General features: G+C 40.9%; 1 protein-coding gene across 3 annotated transcripts in view; it reads left to right on the forward strand.

The window, feature by feature from the left end:
- The window catches only part of KIF20B (kinesin family member 20B), an 80,442-nt gene extending 59,720 nt beyond the window's left edge, over nucleotides 1–20,722 (forward strand). For all 3 annotated transcript variants that reach the window (XM_061635459.1, XM_061635461.1, XM_061635460.1), the window contains 9 exons: nucleotides 1,204–1,359; nucleotides 2,727–2,894; nucleotides 6,355–6,498; nucleotides 10,878–10,979; nucleotides 12,073–12,273; nucleotides 15,316–15,399; nucleotides 17,924–18,071; nucleotides 18,944–19,080; nucleotides 20,387–20,722. In XM_061635459.1, coding sequence (XP_061491443.1) covers nucleotides 1,204–1,359; nucleotides 2,727–2,894; nucleotides 6,355–6,498; nucleotides 10,878–10,979; nucleotides 12,073–12,273; nucleotides 15,316–15,399; nucleotides 17,924–18,071; nucleotides 18,944–19,080; nucleotides 20,387–20,458 — 1,212 coding nt within the window. In that variant the 3' untranslated portion in view covers nucleotides 20,459–20,722. The remainder of the gene's footprint in view (nucleotides 1–1,203; nucleotides 1,360–2,726; nucleotides 2,895–6,354; nucleotides 6,499–10,877; nucleotides 10,980–12,072; nucleotides 12,274–15,315; nucleotides 15,400–17,923; nucleotides 18,072–18,943; nucleotides 19,081–20,386) is intronic.
- Nucleotides 20,723–21,438: the final 716 nt, after the last annotated feature.

Below are 21,438 nucleotides of genomic sequence, written 5' to 3' on the forward strand. Positions count from 1 at the left end.
TAAGCCTGAGCTTCTAAGACTGCATGACTGAAACAGTTTTATTCAGGTGTTTAATCATTTTCCACTTTGCTCACCTTAGTCAATTGGGTTATTTGTGCTATCATGAACTAGATAACTATGTAGATTCATATGAAACTTATATCTATGACTAAACAATGAGTATCTAGACCTGCATTTGTATGTCACACTAATGCTTACATGAGCAAGTTCCCAGTTGCTCCCACTGGAATGCTGGAAACCTGACCCTGGTGACTGAGAGTTACAAGTGGTCCCTCTTGGACCTTCATTGGCCTCTTTATTTCTTCAGCTGCAGCAATTTACCTCCCTGAACCTAGAGCCTTCTGAGTGGGGGGGTATGTAAGTGGGAGAAGGATTGTTGCATCCACAGAACTGGTGTTCTAATGCTTGCTTGGTTTTTAACTTCCCATCTTGTGATCACATAGTGCTTGGTCTCTAATTACAATGAACAAAAGAAGCTTGTTAAGGATAAAATATAATAATTGGAGTAAGGGGCATAGTGAAAGGCTGAGAAGCAAAACAAAATAGAAATGCAGTTTCTAGGCTCTACTTTTGCCATGGTCTAATGATACCATATTTCTCTTGACCAAATATTATTTGGGATCTAACTTTCATGAGAATTTTTCATGCGGTTGTGTACAATCTCCCATTATTTTGATGAAATGGAAGCTTCCAATTTTCTCCCTTGGCATGTTGAAGGAAGTGGGAGAAAGAGAGTGCACACACATGGGTTACCATGGCTTAATTTGAATGTGGCTTAACTTTTGTACAACAAATATTTAGCAAAATGTATAGATGGACATTTCTTAAGTGCAGAAGAGGACACTTATGTGACAACTAAAATGTTAATGTTATTGTCTTCATCAATAGTTTATTGGATTTTTCCTTTTTAAAAATAAAATACATTACAAACAGTAAACTTTCTCTCAGTCCCGTCTTGTCCCCTTACCTCCAGATTTTTCCACACCAATTTTGTACTTTAGATTTAAAATTAAGTAAGTAAATAAATAATGAATCAAATAAAGAAGGGGAGGGTTCACTGTCCTGCACTTCTCCTTGCTGGCCTACACTGGTTTAAGGTGGTGCATGTAACTTGGCAAATAACTTAACTGTGTTTAATAGTTTTTATTAGCCTTCCAGATTCCCTAAGAAGAGTGGGTTTCCTTTTGATTAATTTTAAAACAGGAGTGTGAAGAACAACATAAGGCAGATCGCAAAAAGTGGCTAGCAGAAAAAATGACTCTCATAACTCAGGCAAAAGAAGCAGAGACTCACCGTAACAGAGATATGAAACGATATGCTGGAGACAGAGAGTACCATGCAAAGCAGCTGGCAGAAGCAGTGAGTATTTATTTATTTGATTTATATCCCGCCCTTCCTCCCAGTAGGAGCCCAGGGAGAACAAATGAGCTTGTAGTGTACTAAGAAGTTCTACAAGGAAGGGTCAAGCAGTCAAGATGTCTAGGGCTGTGCTAAGAAGTCCTACTGTGTTCAGTGGGATTTATAGGTAAGTGGGTGTAGGATTGCAAATTTAATGCTGAGTACCCTCTCTTGTACTGTTCCTACTAGTGGTTCATAGTGTAAAATAATGTATGTAATTACCTTCTCTTCAGATGTCATGCTTTAATTAAATCACTTTTATTGATTAGATTTATACCCTGCCTTTCCTCCAAGTAGCTTGGGGTGAGAAATTCAAGGCGAATTTTATCTTCACAACAATCCTGCAAGGCAAATCAGGCCAAGAGATTATCATTCAGCCAAAAATCATTCAGTCAGCTCTGCTCCCAGTCCAACCCTCAACTAGTCGCAACCTCAAGACTGGATTACTTCCTGTAATGACCTTCACTGGGACCAGGGTGCTTCGGAATGCCTCCTTCTCTTTGTACCCTGCCCCCTCAAAAAACTCCCAAGATCTGCAGGTAGTGCCTTGATCTATGCCAGTTTTCCCCAAGCTAGTGCTCTTCAGATGTTCTGGACTGCAGCTTCTCATCTTGGACTATTGGCCATGCCGGCTGGGGTTAATGGGAGTAGGAGCCTGACAGCATCTTGGAGGATACCAGCTGAGAGAAGTCTATTCTTAGCCAAATGTGGTTTTTTGTGAAACAAAATCCTGTTCCTTCAAAGACTTGAACGAGCCCAGAAATGTAATCTCAAGTGTTGTAAATTTGTTCCAATTAATCTATCACAGGGGTGGGTGGCACTTTTGGCCCAGTGGGGGGGGGCAGATCTTTATTTTTTTTCCCCCTCCACAGTCCAACTTTGACAGGAGGATGGGACCCCCCCATGTCAAAGTTGGCCCGTGGGGGTGGGAGCAGTAGTGACCAAGCAGGATTGAACTCCCCATGTGTTAGCTGTTGTGCAGGGAGTTCACTCCTGCTTTTTGCAGGGTTTGGGTGCATGATGTCATATATGACATCTAGTGTGGGGCAGGTGAGTGTGGGTTTTGGAAAACAGCCTGGTGGGCCAAATGGAGAGGCTTGGTGGGCCAAATTGTCCCGTGGGCCATAGCTTCCCCATCCCTGAACTACCACTTTTCTACTGAAGTACAAGAGCTGGTGTACAATTAAAATAACCAGTAAAAATACCAAAAAATTACTGTGTATTAAAAAGAAACAAACCCAACTGTACAGCAACAGTAATAAGTCATGCAGTTGAAACAATTCCTACCTAAAGCATTTTTACAGGGATTGCTAATTCCTTGTCTTCAGGAAAAACTTGTGACAGAAAAAGATAATGATCTTCAAAAATGGCGAACAGAAAGAGATCAGCTGGTGGCAGCCCTGGAAGTTCAACTTAGTTCTCTGGTTTCGAGTAATGCACAAAAAGACAAAGAAATAGAAGAGCTGAAAAAGTGTGTACTGAAAACGTCCGGGAAGGTCCGTACAATCCCTTTTCTTTTTTCCCCCTACTTTTTTTAAAAATTATGAGTCTCACACGCACAGAACTATTCTGCTTATTGTAACATCACAAAATGTAATGGGAGTATTTCTGAAAGCAGTTAAGAGTCTTCAGAACAACATTTTTCCCCCAAGCAAATTGCTGATAGAACTTGGTTCACGTATACAAGAACATTGCTTGATTTACTGTACACTTGATGGCTGTTAGCTGAATGTGTGAGCTGACTCAATTAAACTCATTGCATGTATGATGATATGAAAGTTCTGTCTGTGTGGTGTTTGGTCTGTCAGAGCCCATTCGCAAACATAAGTGATCACTTCATGTCGGCAGCATAAAGTGATGAACATGTGGCATGCAAGCCTCTGCATATCACTTGCTGGGCAACAACCAGAAACTTTTGCCCTCTGTGGCCACATCTGCACTTTACATTTTAAGCAGTATGATACCACTTTAAACAGTTATGGCTTTTCCCCAAAGAATCACGAGAGAAGTAGTTTGGTAAGGGTGCTGGAAGTTGTGAGGAGACTCGTGTTCCCCTCACAGAGCTACAATTTCCAGAAGGATCAATTGTTAAATCACTCTGTGGAACTGTTACACTCTGGTTGTTAAACTGTAGCTCTGTGAAGGGAATAAGAGTTTCTGAACAACTCTTAGTACCCTTAACAAACTATAGTTCTCAGGATTCTTTGAGGCAAACCATGACTGTTAAAGTGAGATAGCAATACTTTAAATATATGGTGCTGATGTGGCCTGTGTTCTTTTGTGGGCTTCACAGTTACATCTGGCTACACAATTTGTTAAGCGTTCTTGTTGTGTGGCTTTGCACCAGGCACTTATGTATTTCTTAACGTTCCATATCCTTCAACAAGAATATGTCTTGTTTATTTGTAGTTGTGGAATCATGATGAAAATATTTATGTATTTATTATTTAATTTATATCCCACCCTTCCTCCCAGTAGGAGCCCAGGGAAAAATAATATTTTGTAGTACACATAATATAGTTGGATTTGAAATTGTCAGGAGTTTTTTTACAAAATCAATGTGACAAGTGTGGTCTGTGTGTGGATTGTAAAAAAAAAGATGCAGCTTGATGACATGGACAAGGTGCTTGCAACGATGTGTCCGGCAACATGTCCTCTCTCAACCCTTGCCCTTATTGACTTATTAAAGCTTGCCGAGGGGGGTTGACCGAGTAGATTCATGGTGTGAATTCCTAACCCTAATCGCATCATTGCAGAAGGGAGTGGTTCCAGCTGCCCTGAAAGAGGCAGTGATCCGACCACGCCTGAAAAAGCTCATCCTGGACCCATTGATTTGTTCCAACTACCACCAGGTCGCAAATACCCCCTTTTTAGGGAAGGTGTTTGAGAGGGTTGTGATGCAGCAATTTCAAGTACTCTTGGATGAAACAGTTTATCTTGACCCATTCCAATCTGGGTTCAGGCATGGTTATGGGACTGAATCGGCTTTGGTCACCCTGATGGATGACCTTTATCAAGAGAAGGACAGGAGGAATGTGACCCTGTTATTCTTACTTGATCTGTTGGCGGCTGTTGATACTATTGACCAATGGTATCCTTCTGGGCCAGTTTAGTGAGATGGGTATTGGAGGCATTGTTTTACAGTGGTTCTGATCCTATCTCCAGGGTCATTTTCAGATAATAGCATTGGATGATTGTCTTTTGGCCCCCTGGCACTTGTGCTGTGAGGTGCCGCAGGGTACTATCTTGTACCCAATGCTGTTTAACATTTATATGAAGCCCTTAGGAGCAGTCATCAGGAGATTTGGGGCAAGGTGTCAGCAGTATCCAGCTCTATTTCTCTGTAACATCTGAATCGGGAGAGGCTGTACAAGCCCTGGACCGCTGCCTGGACTCAGTGGTGGGCTGGATGAGGGCCAATAAACTGAGTCTGAATCCTAGCAAGACAGAGGTACTGTGGGTTGGTGGTTCAGACAATTGATCAGTTGCCTGCTTTGGATGGGGTCGTACTCTCTCTGAAAGAGCAGGTTCATAGTCTGCAGGTGCTCCTGAATCCATCTTTGTCGCTGACGGCCCAGGTAACCTCAGTGGCGAGGAGTGCCTTTTACCAGCTTTGGCTGGTAAGACAGCTGCGGCCATTTCTGGACCGGGATAGCCTGACAGCTGTTGTCCATACACTGGTAATCTCCAGGTTGGATTACTGTAGTTTCTTTATGTGGGCTTGAGGTTGGTCTGGAAGCTGCAGGTGGTGCAAAATGTAGTGGCATGACTACTCACTGGGGCAGGGTATTGCCAACATGTCACCCCACTTCTGAAAGAATTGCACTGGCTGCCCATTAGCTACCAGGCTAAGTTCAAGGATCTGGTTTTGGTGTGCAAAACCCTATACAGCTTGGGACCAGGATACCTGAAAGACCCTTTTACCCCTTATATACCCAGTTGATCACTGCGCTCTGCAGGTGAGGGCCTCCTGGAGATTCCATCTTATCTGGAGGTCCGTTCCACACAACATAGGAAGCAAACCCTTAGAGTAGTGGTACCTACCCTTTGGAATTCCTTCCCCTTAAATATTAGACAAGTGCCATCTCTGTTACCTTTTGGCACCTACTGAAGACCCTTCTCTTTCAACAAGCTTTTTAAGTAGAGACATTATCCCAGTCTGTGTTGGAATGAAGATATTTTTACAGTTTTTTTAAAGATGTTTTGTTTTGATGTTTGTAAAGCTGTTTGTTTTAATGTCTGTTTTATGATGTTTTAGAGTGTTTTTAGTGTTTTTGTTTGCAGTCCTGGGCTCCTACTGGAGGAAGGGTGGGATATAAATTTAATAAATAAATAAATAAAATTGTTTAGACTCAACTGCTTTTAAAAACATATAAGTGGAATCGTGCACCAACCCGGATCCCATACTCAGCATTGGAGGCCCTTCTTCGTGTACTCCCTGCAAAGTAGGCACAGTGAGTGGCAACTCAACAATCAGTTTTCACAGTGGTCCCCCCCACCATTTGTGTAGCACTCTCTCCCCAGCGAGGTATACCTGGCATCTTCGTTATCCATCTTCAGGTGTCAGGCAAAAACATTTCTCCCAAGCATTTGGTTCTTAACTTTAGAAGGCTTTTGGAGGGCTTCTGTTGTGTAGCCTTCCTAAGAAGGGTTGCTTTACCACTTATGTACTGTTTTGCTTTTTAACTTTTTACATATTTTTTGGCTTCTTAATTTTTTATTTTTATTAACTGCAAGTCGTTTGAATGCACATGTTTGTGCAGAAAAGCAACTACCAAATTCAATAAACAAACAAATAAAATGCACTGAAACTTCCATGTTGAAGATATGTTTCAGTTGTCGTGATTAAGCTTTAATATTTGCTTATGCGGACTCAAATATGATGCACTTTAATGTGTTCTTGGACAATCCTTTCTTAATTCATATAGCTAAACAGGGTTTTTGGTCTTCTAAAAGGATTGTAGAACTACCACTGAAGAAGTTGGAGATGATAGTACCAAGGTATTAAGACAGTCTAATTGTGAGAACTTCATGACTGTTTCTCCCATTCTAAATGGAGCAGAAGAAAGCAAGATGGACAACCTCTCTAACTGTAAAGAGGTAACAATGATTCAATCCCATATATTATACTGTGCTTAATGGGGCTTGCTCCTAGATAAGCAAGGATTGAAGCCCAAGTCTTGTAGTGTTCCATTGCTCTTTGCACAGCCTATTATGGCATCTAGCATCATTTTATGTAAACCACTTCTGTCAAGAAAACCTGTTTTGACCTGAAAACATGGCTTTGCCATGAAGGATTCTGCGAAAATATCTTCTGTGAGCCTGAAAGGTAAAGTCTGTGTTGCTAGCAGGCCTGTGGGAAAGAAGTCACTTCTTCTGTAAACTTCTTCAGTTAATTGGCTGTGTGAGATCATTTCTTGCACCTGTGTGTCAGAGATAATGTGATGTGATGTATCAAAAGGTCAGCTGAGACAAAATAGCAAAGTCTAGCTATTCCTAACCCTATACATATCCGCAGAGCTTAGTATAGCAAAGGATACTTGACTCCATCAGAAACATGCTGTCAGGGCAGGAGAATGGGGGCTATGAATAAAGGATTTCAAAATACTTTTATAGCCTAACAACAGCAAGGCATATTCTGGGGCCAATCAAAAGGGCAAATGGACAGAACACTCTTGCCATAGGATACTGGAACCAATCAGGGGGCCAAATGGTTAGAATCTTCTGGACCTGGAACAGGCCTTGACCAATCAAAGGGGCAATTTGAATGCAATATTCTGGGTCTAGAGAATACATGAATCTCACCACTCATCGTGGCCCCTGCTAATTGGATTCACATGCTTGAGTGGTGAGATTCATGTATGCTCTAGGCCCAGAATGTTCCATTCAGATTGCCCCTTTCTTTCTCTGGGGGCAATAAAGTGTGTGTTTTTCCAGGGAACTCAGGTCTAAGTTGAGTACCTTCCCCCCCCCCTTTTTTTTTTTTGGCTATATGCTACTGAGAAATCTTTTTGGCTTGAGCCTCCAGGAGCAGACAGCATAGTTTTAGCTCATTTCCTTAGAATCCCAGGAAAGCCTTTTTTGATTTTGAGGCTTGGATTTTTCCCCTTGAAGAGGGGTGGGGGATGACTACCTGGCAGGGTTGGTTGTGGCTGTTATTACCAGCTCTGCCCAGATTGGCATCAGGAGGGTGCTTTACAGGGGTTGGGGTCTTCAAAGGCTGAGACCCCGTGACCTTGACAACTTCTATGGTTATCATCTTGGAATAAGGCAGTTAGAGAATACCATTTGTAACTTTAGATTTTTGGATTTTAGATCAGGTGCCATTTTTCCACCAATTGCTACCCATAATCAAAATCAAGAAAGCATCAAAACTTGTTGATAAGGTCTGTGTGTCCCCGTCCAACACAGTCACCACATGTTATGAAATGACTATTGAACCCTGGCTTTACTTCTACCACCTATTTTTAAAAACTTTAACATTATTTTATACATGTACCAATTCAAAAAAGGGTTCACCCTCTGCTCTTAACAATCACAGATTCGTCCTTGGGTCCTATACGCTTTTCTGACTTTGAAAAGTACAGAATTGTTTTTTAATTCATGAAAGATCCATTTCACTTTGACATCTACAGTTCTCAACTATCTCAAGAGCTTGTGAGGCTTCTTTCTCTGGAGAGGCACCTTTTTGAGATGGATGTGAGTTGACTTTAAAGCATTCAACATTTGAAAGATGATTCAGTTCTTACGATGTGGGCTCATATTTTAAATCAAAATGAATTTGCAGTTATAAATACAGTTATTTCAAAACATTTTTCAATTTTTGGTTCAACAAGGCTCTATGATCAACTTCTGTGATAAAAATGGTGAAATCAAAATATAGGTTGGAGATGCTGGACAAAAATTTGGACATGGAGTTGTGATGTTTTCTAACTGATTTTGTACCTGATTTCCCTGCACTGCTTAATAAAAAGATATGTCAGACTTCTCACTAGTCCTATCAATAAGTAATTCAAAACATTATTGTGTATTTGTCTACCTTGAAAACACAATTGAAAAAAATTTTTGGTTATGTGGCAAAAATGTTAACATATTCGCCACAGTTTTGGCAAACATGAAAAAACTGTTGGACACTGCTGGTATTTACAACGCCTTGCTAAAGTAATCAGACCCCTGACCAATGCTCTCATATTACTGAATTACACATGGTACATTGTAATTTTGTTCTGTATGATATTTTATTTTGAAACACTGAAACTCAAAATCAATTATTGTAAGGTGATATTGGTTTTATGTTCGGAAATGTTTGTAAGAAACATAAAAAAACCAAAATATGTTGCTTGCATATTCAACCCCTGTGCTGTGGAAGCTCCTAGTTTACACAGATGAAAGAAATTGCCCAATCGAGGACACAATTACCTTACCATTGACCTCCACCTGTGAACTATTGCTGTCACATTATCAGGATAAAAATCCCACTGTTGAAGGATCATTAGTCAGGCTGTGGATCTGAAGGAAAATGAAGACTAAAGAGCATTCTGCAGAAGTGAGAGATAATGTAATACAAATGCACAGATTAGGAAATGGTACAAAATAATATCCAAGTGTTTGGATATACCAGTGAGCACAGTTGGATCAATATTCAGAAAGTAGAAGCTGCATCACACCACCCAGGCAATGCCAAGAAAGGCCATCCCTCAGAACTCAATGGTCGAACAAGAAGATTTGTGAAAGAAGCCACAGAAAGGCCAATAATCGCTTTGAAGGAGCTACAGAGTTCAGTGGCTGGGAGTGGAGTGATGGTGCACCAGTCAACCATATCAGGAGCTCTGCATAACACTGGCCTGTATGGGAGGGTGGCAAGAAAGAAGCCGTTACTCAAAAAGTACTATCTGAAAGCACTTCTGGAGTTTGCCAGAAAGCATAATAGTGCTCCAGCTGCGATATGGGGAAAGGTTTTGTGGTCAGATGAGACCAAGATAGAGCTTTTTGGCCAAAACACAAAGCGCTATGTCTGGCGCAAACCTAACACTGTCTATGCCTCAAGCCACACCATCCCTACAGTGAAGTATGGTGGTGGCAGCATCATGCTGTTGGGGATGCTTCTCATCAGCAGGGACTGGGCATCTTGTTGAAATTGAAGGAAGAATGGATAGAGCAAAATACAGGGAAGTACTGAAAGATAACCTGCTTCAGTCCACTAAAAATACTGAAGCTTGGGAGGAAATTCACTTTTCAGCAGGACAGTGATCCCAAGCACAAGGCCAAAGCAATACTGGAGTGGTTCAAGAACAAAAAGGTGAATGTCCTACAGCAGCCCAGTCAAAGACCTCATCTCAGTCCTATTGAGAATCTGTGGCGCTCTTTGAAAATTGCAGTCCACAAGCGAGTCCAACCAACCTGAACGACCTGGAGCGAATCTGTCAAGAAGAATGGGCCCAAATCCCTCTTGACACCATGTGCAAAGCTGGTACATACCTACCCGAAAAGACTTAAAGCTGTTATTGCAGCGAAAGGTGGCTCTAGTTTTTTATGTTTCTTATCAACATTTCCCAACATGTCACCTTACAATAATTGATTTTGAGTTTCAGTGTTTCAAAATAAAATATCACACAGAACAAAATTACAATGTACCATTTTTAATTCAGTACTATGAGAGCATTGGTCAGGGGTCTGATTACTTTTGCAAGGCACTGTGTAGTGGTTAAGGTATTGGAGACCAGGGTTCAAATCCCCACACAGCCATGAAGCTCACTGGGTGACCTTGGGCCAGTCACTGCCTCTCAGCCTCAGAGGGAGGCAATGGTAAACCCCCTCTGAATACCACTTACCATGAAAACTATTCATAGGGTTGCCAGAAGTCGGGATCGACTTGAAGGCAGTCCATTGTTGTTGTTGTATATTGATAATTGAGAGCCAGTGTGGTGTAGTGGTTAAGGTGTTGGACTACGACCTGGGAGACCAGGGTTCAAATCCTCACATAGCCATGAAGCTCACTGGGTGACCTTGGGCCAATCACTGCCTCTCAGCCTCATGAAAACCCTGTTAATAGGGTCGCCATAAGTCGGAATCGACTTGAAGGCAGTACATTGATAATTATTATTGTTACATACATGAATATTGTGCTGCATTGCATATCTCTGTTCTTGGATATTGTTTCTTTTTTTACTGTTACAATTGTATTTATTGTATATTTATGTTGCTGGATTTTCAATGTAATCCACTTCCAGATCTGTTGATAGCAGCTTAAACAAAAAACACAGAAACCCCCTCCAGTGAGCCAGTGGGAAAACCCTTGTCTTTTGTTCTAACATTGCTAGCTTTTCAGCACCAAACAAGCCCCACAGGATTTCATAAGATGTGCATCATCATGCAGAACGCCTGACTCTACACCTTTGCCCCTACCAACATTAATGCCCTGCAAAATCAGAAGTATTCTTAGATGATATAAATTCCCATCCAGTTGCTTTTTTCTACAGTGTAAAGAAAAACAACTTGACCTGCCAAACTGCAGCAATGCTGAGGAAAAGGATTTATTGCAACAAAGTTCTAGCAGGGCATCTTTAGAAGAAAATATTCAGGTAGGTCTCTGTTTCCTGAGAAGGAGGGTTTATATGATTTGGTCTTTAGAATACTCTCCCCATTTTTCCTTTCTTTTGTGTGTGCAGTCTCAACTCAAAGCTCAGAAATGGTCTCCTCCGTGCCTTCCCCTAGTACAGTGGTTCTCAAACTTTTTTGGTTTGCGGCACACTGTAAAACATAAAAAATTTCTGGCGCACTTTGTGTACAAAATTAAAAATATATTAATCTATTTTAAACTAAATAAAAATAACTTAATAATAATATACTTTCATAGTATTCGCGGTACACCTAGCCACCTCTTGCGGCGCACCAGTGTGCCCCGGCACACCGTTTGAGAATCACTGCCCTAGTAAATAGCAGCGGTTTAGTATTGTTAATTTCAGGGTCTGACAGTGCAGTTCTATATATGCTTCCTTGGAAGTAAGTGCCATTGAGTTCAATGGAGCTTACTCGGTACGTAGACATAGGATTGCAGTCTAAACCTCTTCTTTGCTGGGTTCTGCAAGAGATGAGAATTGATACCTGTTTGGAAAGTTGCTATATGAGCTTCTAGGAAAACTGAATTTTGCTGTACTTGAAAGTTACAGTTTTGCAGCTGAAGTTATGTTCTAAGTATAACGTTTGTGTGTGCTTGTTGGCATCTTTCCATATAACTGCACAACCTATAAAAATGTTTAATCATATCCTGAGTGCTCTCTACTCCAACAGAAAGAACACTGTAGCTCAGGGATGGGGAACCTGTGGTCCTCCAGATGTTGTTGGATGCAAACTCCCATCAGCCCCAGCCAGCATAGTTATTGATCAGGATGGATGAAGGTTGTAGTTCAACAGTAGGTGGAGGGCTAGAGATTCCTTATCTCTGCTAATTCCCCCCTTGGGAAGGGAAAACATTGATGATCATGCTCTTAAATTGAAAGTATTTGTTCCTATTGCCAACATCTACCATTTAGAAATGAAAATAAGTGTGTAGCACAATCAGTTTTTCCTCCAGGCATGTGCTAAACTTCTTGCCTTGCCTTCTGTCATTCTAAATTTTGCTCATATTGCTTTCATTCTCCTTTCATTTTTACACTATTCTACTCTTAACTACAGGACCAGTCGGACACCATCCTAGATTCTTGTGAAGTATCCTCAGAGGGTGATCAAACCAGTCGATTTCCAAAACCTGAAATGGAGATTCAGTTCACACCTCTGCAGCCCAATAAGATGGAAGTGAAGCATCAGGGAAGCCCTTCTGCGGTGACCATAAAAGTCTCCAAGGCAAGGAAAAGGAAGAGCAATGCCATGGATGAGGTATTTAAAAATATCTTAGCAAATGTTTGTGGTATGTGTGTACCACTCTTAAAAAGTACTTAAAAAAATTAAAACACTGATTAGAAAAATCCCTTAAAGTTGCATTCCTAAACACATTCACAAGGGAATAAGCCTCACAACACAGTGGGACCTGCTTCTAAGTAAATTTACATAGGATTTCACTGTAAGAATACCCCTCTTTTGTCATGCTTTGGTTTTTTTATAAATTGGGCAGCCACGGGGATGCTGGAATAACTTGCGCTGTGCCTTTATTGAGGTCCAATCACCTGCATGAACATAATATTTGTAGAATACTATGTATGGATCATTCTCTGAACTGGTAGGAAAGGTTCTGTTTTAAAAATAACAAGAAGAATTAGCATTAAAACATCAATCAAATTTATTTTCTCAAGAATTTTTATACTGCTTTCTTCAGAGGCAGAATCTGACTAGATATAAAGTTATGGTTGGTTAGATATGACATGTACTATTCTTATTTTAACTATTTCTGGATGGGCAGCAAAACAAAGAAGAGCCTTGATGGCATCTAAAGGCCAACAAATTTATCCGATGAAGTGGGCTGTAGTCCACAAAAACTTTGTCATCATAAATTTTATTATTCTTTAAGGTGCCAAGAGACTCTTTGTTGTGTATAATATTTCTGTCATGCTTCCAGACAGGCTTCTGTCTTTTCACAGTTACAGACATCAGTCCCATTTTCTAGACAGCTGTTGTTGGCTAGGCCACCAGTGGGCAGCTCAGGCCCATCTATAGAGCACACTGTTATCTTTTCCAGGCAGAAAAGGTCACAGCCCAGGGAATTTGAATTTTCAGTTTAGACTTACCTTTCCAGTTGAATGCAGTCTGTACTCTTTGAATAAGTGTCAGCCTTCCAATCAGGGTAACTTCTGTCATTGAGATTGGCAGGTGCGTGGGAACAAGTTTTACCCACAAAATATTGTCCTGGCATTCCCTTTTGTATAGGAGTCTTGTAGATTAATAATTAAGCTTTGCGTTAGTGGTAGCTTTCTGCTAAGGAACACTGGGTGTGGTCCTTTTGGATCACTGTCTGTGATAGATAGGGAGCATGAAGATATTTTTTTAATTGCTAATGTTAAAACTTCAGAAGAGTCTCACAGAAGAGACCACATGAATACTTGGAGGTGAGTTCATTGTAAAAATAATATGTCTCATCAACTATTTTTCTTCAAGACAAATACACGGTCAAGATTCTGGAAAAGCAAGGTTAGGAATAAATACACTTCTGATGGTGTTGGTCAGGTACTGGATCTCTCTGAGCTTTATGCTGTAGATATATAGATAAGAATACTTAACAGTATCCTCTTTTTAGTTCTTCATATTTCTTTCTAGTTGCACATTTAGATCATAACCCTTCAATAAAACTAAACTACAGCTAAACTCAACATCTGTAGCTAGTCTCATCTGTCACTTGCTTCAATAGTGTGGATAATTTGCTATTCTAGTGTACTTGTTCCTCGCTCAGAACTGAAGTTGCATTACAACTGAAATCAGTCAGCCGTTAACTTACATCGTTAACTCCATAAGTGGGCTACAATCCTCATTTAGCCCTGAAGCACACTGGGTGACCTTGGGCCAATCACTGCCTCTCAGCCTAATTTACCTCACAGGGTTGTTGTGGGGATTAAATTAGGAGGGAGAGAACCATGTACACCACTTTGAACTCCTTAGAGAAAAAGTGGGATATAAATACAATAATAAATAATTAAATAAAAATAAAACTGTCTTAAGCACATGCACCTGGAAGTAAATCCTACTGTGAAATGGGTTGCATTTCCTGCAACAAATTAGTTTTTGCAAGTTTTTGAGGAATACAACTTGGGAACTGGGACTATAGAAGCTGACTATTTTGGTGATAGCACTTTAAAAATCAGCAACTTAAAAAAACAAATGGCAGGCTTTCTGATTTTATGGCAAGATGGTGATGGAGTACTAAACTCATAGTTACCTTACCATTCGAACATCCAAACCCCGCTCTATATGCAGTGGATGGCTTAGTGGGCTGTCAGATATAGAACGTGACCTAAACCTTAGCTTGCCCTTAGCCTACAGGATGTAGACATCTTGACAGAGACACAGTTTAGCTTTTTAAACATGACATCAGGACAGATGAGGCTTAACTAATCTGGCTTAAGCGATCCCAAGTGATCTCAAAGGGTTAGAAGCACTGAGCTGGATCAGATCATGATCTATCTTACTCGACTGATTGATTGATTGATTGCATTTGTATATTGCCCCATAGCCGAAGTTCTCTGGGCGGTTTACAACAATTGCTAATAGTCTTAGTAAAAATCCCAACAGCCACTTGGGTTCCATCAGAAACTGGCAAGTGTTCCACTTGTGGACTGCATCTACCTTCTTCCCATTGCTAATCTTGAGTCCTTCATTGTGAACTTTGACTAGTAAACATTCTGTCTGAAGTCAACACTGCTATGCCTCTTACCGCCCCTACAAAAAAAGCCTGACTATTCCATCAACTTGCATCATGTTAGCTATTCATGAATTTCTTTATGCACACTCTCATCCCGTTGGTCTGTGTGTTGGCCGATCAACGCTAGAATGCTGCCATCCTGACTTTCTAGCTATTTTGTAATATACAAACTAATATAATACATAGCAGAAATTAGGTAACACTTGTTTGGGCATTAGATCGGGAATGGAGAGGCCCAGCCTGGAGGCCACAGCTTCAACATAACCTGCAAGTCCCAATCCAGCTAAATCCGAGACAAGATTTCCCAAGGCAGCAGCTGCCATAGTAGAAATTACAAGTACAATTCCTATTGACAGTTCTATCTGTGTGCCTGCAGCAACAGTCTTTCATTTCGCAGTATGTTTCTTGCATGTTCACAGTTTAAGCAATATTGTGTAATAGGTTTATGAATGTCTGAGCATTGCTTTTTGTTCCATTTCTAATAATAGTTCCCTTTTCCTCAGAGAAATAGTATTTAACAACTTTGCTTGGAAACAGTAGTTGGGTGCTGAATGTGCTGTTCTGTTTTTAAGGACTTCTTGAAGAGTGAAAATGAGAAGAATGCTACATCCCCAGCAAATAACTGGTCTGATGCATTGATCCAAGAAAAGAAAAAGGTGTGTGTGTGTGTGCGTGCGCATTTGAGTATTTGGATCATATTCAGTTAATTTAATGTGAAGATATCACTGTTGATTGCTTTGATATGGAATAACTCTGTTGAGAAGACATGATTCACCAGAAAAGACAACAATGGTGGGAAAAACAGAAGGGTGTAGAAAAAGAGGAAGGCCAAACAAGAGATGGATTGACTACATAAAGGAAGCCACAGACCTGAACTTACAAGATCTGAACAGGGTGGTTCATGACTGATGCTCTTGGAGGTCACTGATTCATAGTGTCGCCATAAGTCATAGTCGACATGAAGGCACATAACAACAACAAACTAGGAGTTGCTCCCTAACACGAGTATTCTTTTTCATTTCCAGCAAAATGGAGGGAAGTTTACCAATGAAGTTTGCTCAGGGTTGGAGTAAGAGGCTTTCTCCTGAGAGTCAGCCATCTCTGCCTCTGCAGAAAGAGGAGAGAATGACACATATTTTAGCCCAGAAGCCCATCTTTCTTATTGGCCAACTGAAAGAGGACATCCCAGTGTTCTGGGCGGTTTTTCAAAGGGGTATTAGACAAATTCATGGAGGATAAGACTATGTATAGCTACTACCCTTTACGACTATTTACTATGTCCAGTGAGAGAAGTATTATGCCTCTGAACACTAGCTGCTGGGTTTCACAAGTGGAGAGAGTGCTGTTGTGCTCAAGTACTGTTTGTGAGCTTCCCATAGGCATCAGGTTGGCCACTTTGAGAACAGGATGCTGGACTAGATGGGCATTTGGTCTGGTCCAGCAGGGCTCTTATCTCTGGATAACTGATATCTATCAGTGATTTTAAAAATTGCCTATTAATACTTACATGATGCAAACTTGTGCTGATTTTTCTGATTGCTATTTAACCAAAACAGGGCTACTGAGAAACAAGGGAGTTATCAACATTACAACATTAATTGTTGTAAACCACCCAGAGAGCTTCGGCTATGGGGCGGTATACAAATGTAATAAATAATAAAATAATAATAACATTTGTGGGGGAACACCAAGGTTTGCAAATATAGGAAAAAATATTTGGGGGAGTGAAATGGCCTCAAACCATCTTTCTTGTGCAAACACAGGACTGAGGGTTCCTGTGTACTCCTCTAGTCCGTATCTAAACAGACAGCTATATGACAAACGTTGTGGTCACCTTAGCTTCCACAGTTTGCCAGCAGTTTGGTCTACAAACTACAGTCGAGGTCCCACCAAATAACATACTATCTCAGGAAATATGGGAATCCAACAGCAGATGAATTTTGTATGTTTTGTTGACTCTATATATAACTCTATATATACAAGTCACACATAAGTGTCTGGCCACAGCCAGTGAATCAGAATCATATAGGTCAGGGTCAAAGTCCTGACTGGTTGCAGCTCCTAATCTCTTATTTATTACAGCTCAGTCTTATATCAGGCTTATGTAATATTAGGCTTCTACATTAAGTATACATTTAACAAATCTTAAAGTATAATGTGCTATTAATTCAGATGTAGACATTATACAAGTTACATTGTAATATATGATGTTATATTGCAAAGAATTAACATATTGCAAGGGATCAACATCTTTCAAATGACATTTCCCTGTTTGCAGATTTCAATACATTTTTGTCTTTGAAGAAATGAAACCTCACCCTGGTAGAAGGCAAGCCTTGAACCTCCAGCTAGCAGCATGGCAGCAGTACATTGGATCAGTCTATAAGGCTGAGACTGAATGCAGGAACTCCTCTCTCTTTTATAAGAATTCTAATCTCCTTACCATCTGCCTTCTCTGTTTTTGCCTCCTGCCAGCGACAGCAAACGCCTTGGTGTGTGGCCTGCCAGGGACAGCAAACGGGACCTTATCATAACAGCTAGTTAGTTTTACCAGAAACAGGTGTTGTCCACACCATATAAGGAGCTTCCTCCTCTGGCTCATACGTGTCCATAGGCAGCTGCAGCTGGAAGCTATGTAGCTATGTGCCATCTATCAGTACATTGGCTGACTGCCCAAAACTAGACAAAGAAGGGGAGAGCAGAAAAACTTTTCCCTTTTTACCATTTTGAGCCAATAAGGAGGTCTGCATATCTGCACATATAATATCCTATACATTAGTTTAAAACATGCATGGTAAAGACTCTTAGATGGGAAATACATATATTAAACATGGGGCCAGCCCACAACAGGGGGAAACTAAGGTGACATTCTGGGTGCATAGGGATTAGCTGAAGTTCATTATCTGGTCAATAAAGCGCTTTCTGAATTACTTAAATTGTTCCAGAGTTGAGCCTTATCTCAGATTTTAAACCTGGTTAAAATCCTATGCAAACACTTTTGTTAATCAACGCTTCGGCTTTATTAATTGTATTACAATGTAGCAGGGGCATGTCCCTCCCTGCAAAAGAATAGGTACTTGTTTGCATGCAGTTGGCTATAGGATAGCACAGTCTTTTAAACTTGTCCATATCTAAATATTACATCCTAAGTGTGTGTTGTAACTTTTTGCATTCCTTCAGACGGTTGCTGACTCCTCTCATAGAAAGGATTATTCTCTAAGAAGTAAACATTTAGCACAGAGTATAAAATCATCTGGGAATGGAGGTGGGACACTACAGAAAGTTGGCTATTTCTTCCAGAGTTCTCCTACAATCCTACAGTCCAAAGGTAAGAAGCAAAACAGAAATTTTAAGTTCTTTAATCTCCTAAAATGTTTCTGTAGCTCCTGCTCGAACCCTGCAGCATGTGTTAAATCAAATGGGGAAAGAAATGACTTTTTGTTGCTGGGGGATTCTCCTTTGTTGGAGGCATACTTAGAACTGTAACAACACTTCTTCAGTCTGTTCCTGCTGCAAAGCAAGGACTTTGGAAATAGCCACACACCCCTTTCCTGTGACAGTAACAATCATTGGTTCTAATGCTGGTGTGATGCAGCGGTTAGAGTTTTGGACAAGAGCTGGGGAGACCCGGGTTCAAAGCTGCAATCTGCTATGAAGCTTACTGGGTGACCTTCGGACAGTCGATATCTCTGAACCAAACCTACCTCATAGGGTTATTGTGAGGATTAAATGGGTGGGAGGAGGAGAACCATAAGCTGGAGGAGAGGTAAAATATCAATGTAATGCCCCAGCAATTTTTTTTTGGTGGTGGTGGGGGAGGTACAGAGATCATACACTGTGCTTGTTTTTGCTATATGCATTCTAGTTGTATGGGTCATGGGTTTTGAAGCAATCTTGGGGTGGGGTGGGGGAGGGGAGACCTTGAGGAAGGTTTGTAAAGCTCTTCAGTGTGAAGTTTTAGGTAAGAGAATAACATAAGCAATAAGCTGCATTTATCTTGTATTTACATATTGGCACTGCAGTTATTCATAATTGTTATGATTAAGTTCTTTAATTTGTTATGTATGGTCATTTGATATATTGTGCGTTGATTTGGACACAGTCCTGTGGGGAAGTACATACAAATAAATAAATGGAATGAGTGCACTTACGCAGTTTTGTACAAAAAATGGTAAAATGTTGTTGAAATGCTTCTTCTAGCAAAAAAGCTGATAGAAACGATAAAATCTCCCAAATCTAACGAGCAGGAGTCTGTTAATTATGTCAAGCCAAAGCGAGCTAAGCGCAAGTTGTACTCAACTGACATTTCTTCACCTATGGAGTTCTCTGGACATGTGGTAAGCGATGACAGTGAAAGTAAGCTTTTCAAAGGGATGCCGCCTTTAGAGGACAAAGTCAAGGATAAATGGTAACACATCTGAAGACCTGGTATTCCAAAACGAAACACTGTTATGTAGCACAGAGAGACAAAATTGATTTAGGCTGTGTTTCTGAAATGTTTAACTCTCTTTCCCTAGGCCTCCTCCTATAGGATGCTGCATTAATTGAATATGCTAATTTAATTTGCTGGGAATATGATGGCACAAATCCACTTCATTTTATGCCTAGGGTTCTCTTCCTCCTCCCACCTTCTCTTACAACTTGATTGTATGTCTACTTTAAACTACTGTTCACTGGGACTTACTCCCAGATAAGCGTGCGTAGGGTTATAGCCTTAGTTGTTACCAAGGGGAGATTTGTCCCAGCTAGGATTTCTGTGAGGGTGTGGTTGCTTAATTTCTTGCTTTATTCTTAACAGCCTGAGGGTAAGGAAGGAGTAGTTTTCACAATGTTAACAGATGATGCTTGTGATCATCCTTTGGTGTCCAGTGTTGTGGTGGGTGGGTGTTTGTGCTCTTGGGAAAGCATCAGTTGGGGAGAGGGCAGAAGGCAGATTGGGATCCATTGGTAGATCTCTGATTTTGCAATATATCAGCAAAGAGTTTTGATTCCAAAGTGGCTGTCAATGGCACCAACTAAGAGGCTTCTTTCCCCCCCCTAAATTAGGCTACTGAACCAAAGAAAGTTTTTGGGGGGTTGGAAGGGGTGGATTCTATGTGAAAGGACTACGAGCCCAGTTCTGGTACTGCTCAGAATCCCTCGGCTAAGCATGTTCTCAGAGGCACCCTGGATTCTTTGCCTATGTCTGCCTTCCTGAACCATTGTTTTGCACCTGGCTCTGGTTGTAGGATCTATTTCGTGTTTTTACTAGAACCCTGAGGTGTGCCCATCCCTGATCTAAATGGTTTCTCATGAGTCAAGGTTTCCAGCCAGCCCAAAGAGAACAGAGTGTAAGATGTTAATTGGCTTCTACATGAATTGATCAGCTTGTTGATGGGAGGGATTCTAAATGAACAACTTTATCGTAAGCACAGTCATGCAATTACTGAGACACCAAAGCATTTGTCCCTAATAGTGAGCAAGCCAGGCACACAGGCCCCTCTGTCATAGAAAACACTCTTTAAGATGAGAGATTCCTAACCACTGATCTCATGCCCCCTGCTTCTATAGGGTTCCAGCAAGGTATTGGTAAAGTTTCTTTTGCTTTGGTTCAGCAGTTATCCACTTGATCCATTAATAGCACTTCCTTAAATTCCTTTTCAGATTGTTATGGATCAAAAGGAAAGTGATCACGAAATCATCAAGCGACGGCTCCGAACAAAGAAAACACATTAATTTTAATGTGGTTTTTTTTAAAAAAAACAAATAGAGAATCATATACATAATTTAAATCTCAGTGGTTGAATTTCAGAGCATAGCTCTTCTAAAGTGACAAGTGGGTATAGATTGGAAATGGTGTCAATTTGTACTATTAGTTATATGTACATAATAACCTTTGTGCTTCCTCTTAGTGTTTTGAAATCCCTTTGTTGGCACTTTTTTAAAAAAAAATGGGGATAGGGAAAATTAAAATAATATGTGCCACTTAGGTGTCTGTGTGCGTGTCTTAGTTTCTATCTATTCTCTCCAGAGTCAACAATCCACAGCACGGAGTGTATTCCATCAGTCTGCAATTACTCTAGATCAGTTTAAAAATTAGGCATTGGGTTTCAGAATCTTCGCTTTCATTGCTTTTCTTTTTTTAACAACCTGGGCTTCTTGACTGGTGTGAGGAACCTAACTTCTTCCAGCCCTTGGCATCTTTTGGCTCTCACAACGCTGCAGTTCTGCTCTTGCTCTCCACACCAGTCTTCTGGGAATCACTCTATACGTGTGCGCGCTCACCAGATGTGCAGAAAGGATGGGGTGGCACAAAAAGAAAGAGCTTTGTTTGCTCCAGGCTCCACCCCAGTAGTGTAGTGGCAAATTTAGAAGTCCAAGGTCCCTTCATGAGTCATCAAGATCGGCCTCACAGACCTAATTTGACAGATGACTTGGGGACACCCACCTGTCAATCGCATGATATCATTATCCGACCCACTTATCAAAACCCCTTGCAGGGGGTCCCCAAGCCACAACATCCTGCTGGCAATCAGGTGCTTGGAAATCACTGCATGTGGGGCATTGCTAGCCTTGTGCACAAAACAGTCCCGTGGGGACTGCATGCTTGAGTATCCCCCAGAAAAACATATATGCTCCACCCACTTCGGTTCTGTCTCCGCCCAGTCTCACCTGCAGCCTCCAAGTGATTCTTCCTATGGGTCAACAGCTCTTCA

Source organism: Rhineura floridana, chromosome 7 (assembly GCF_030035675.1).
Source record: "Rhineura floridana isolate rRhiFlo1 chromosome 7, rRhiFlo1.hap2, whole genome shotgun sequence".
Classification (NCBI taxonomy): domain Eukaryota; kingdom Metazoa; phylum Chordata; class Lepidosauria; order Squamata; family Rhineuridae; genus Rhineura; species Rhineura floridana.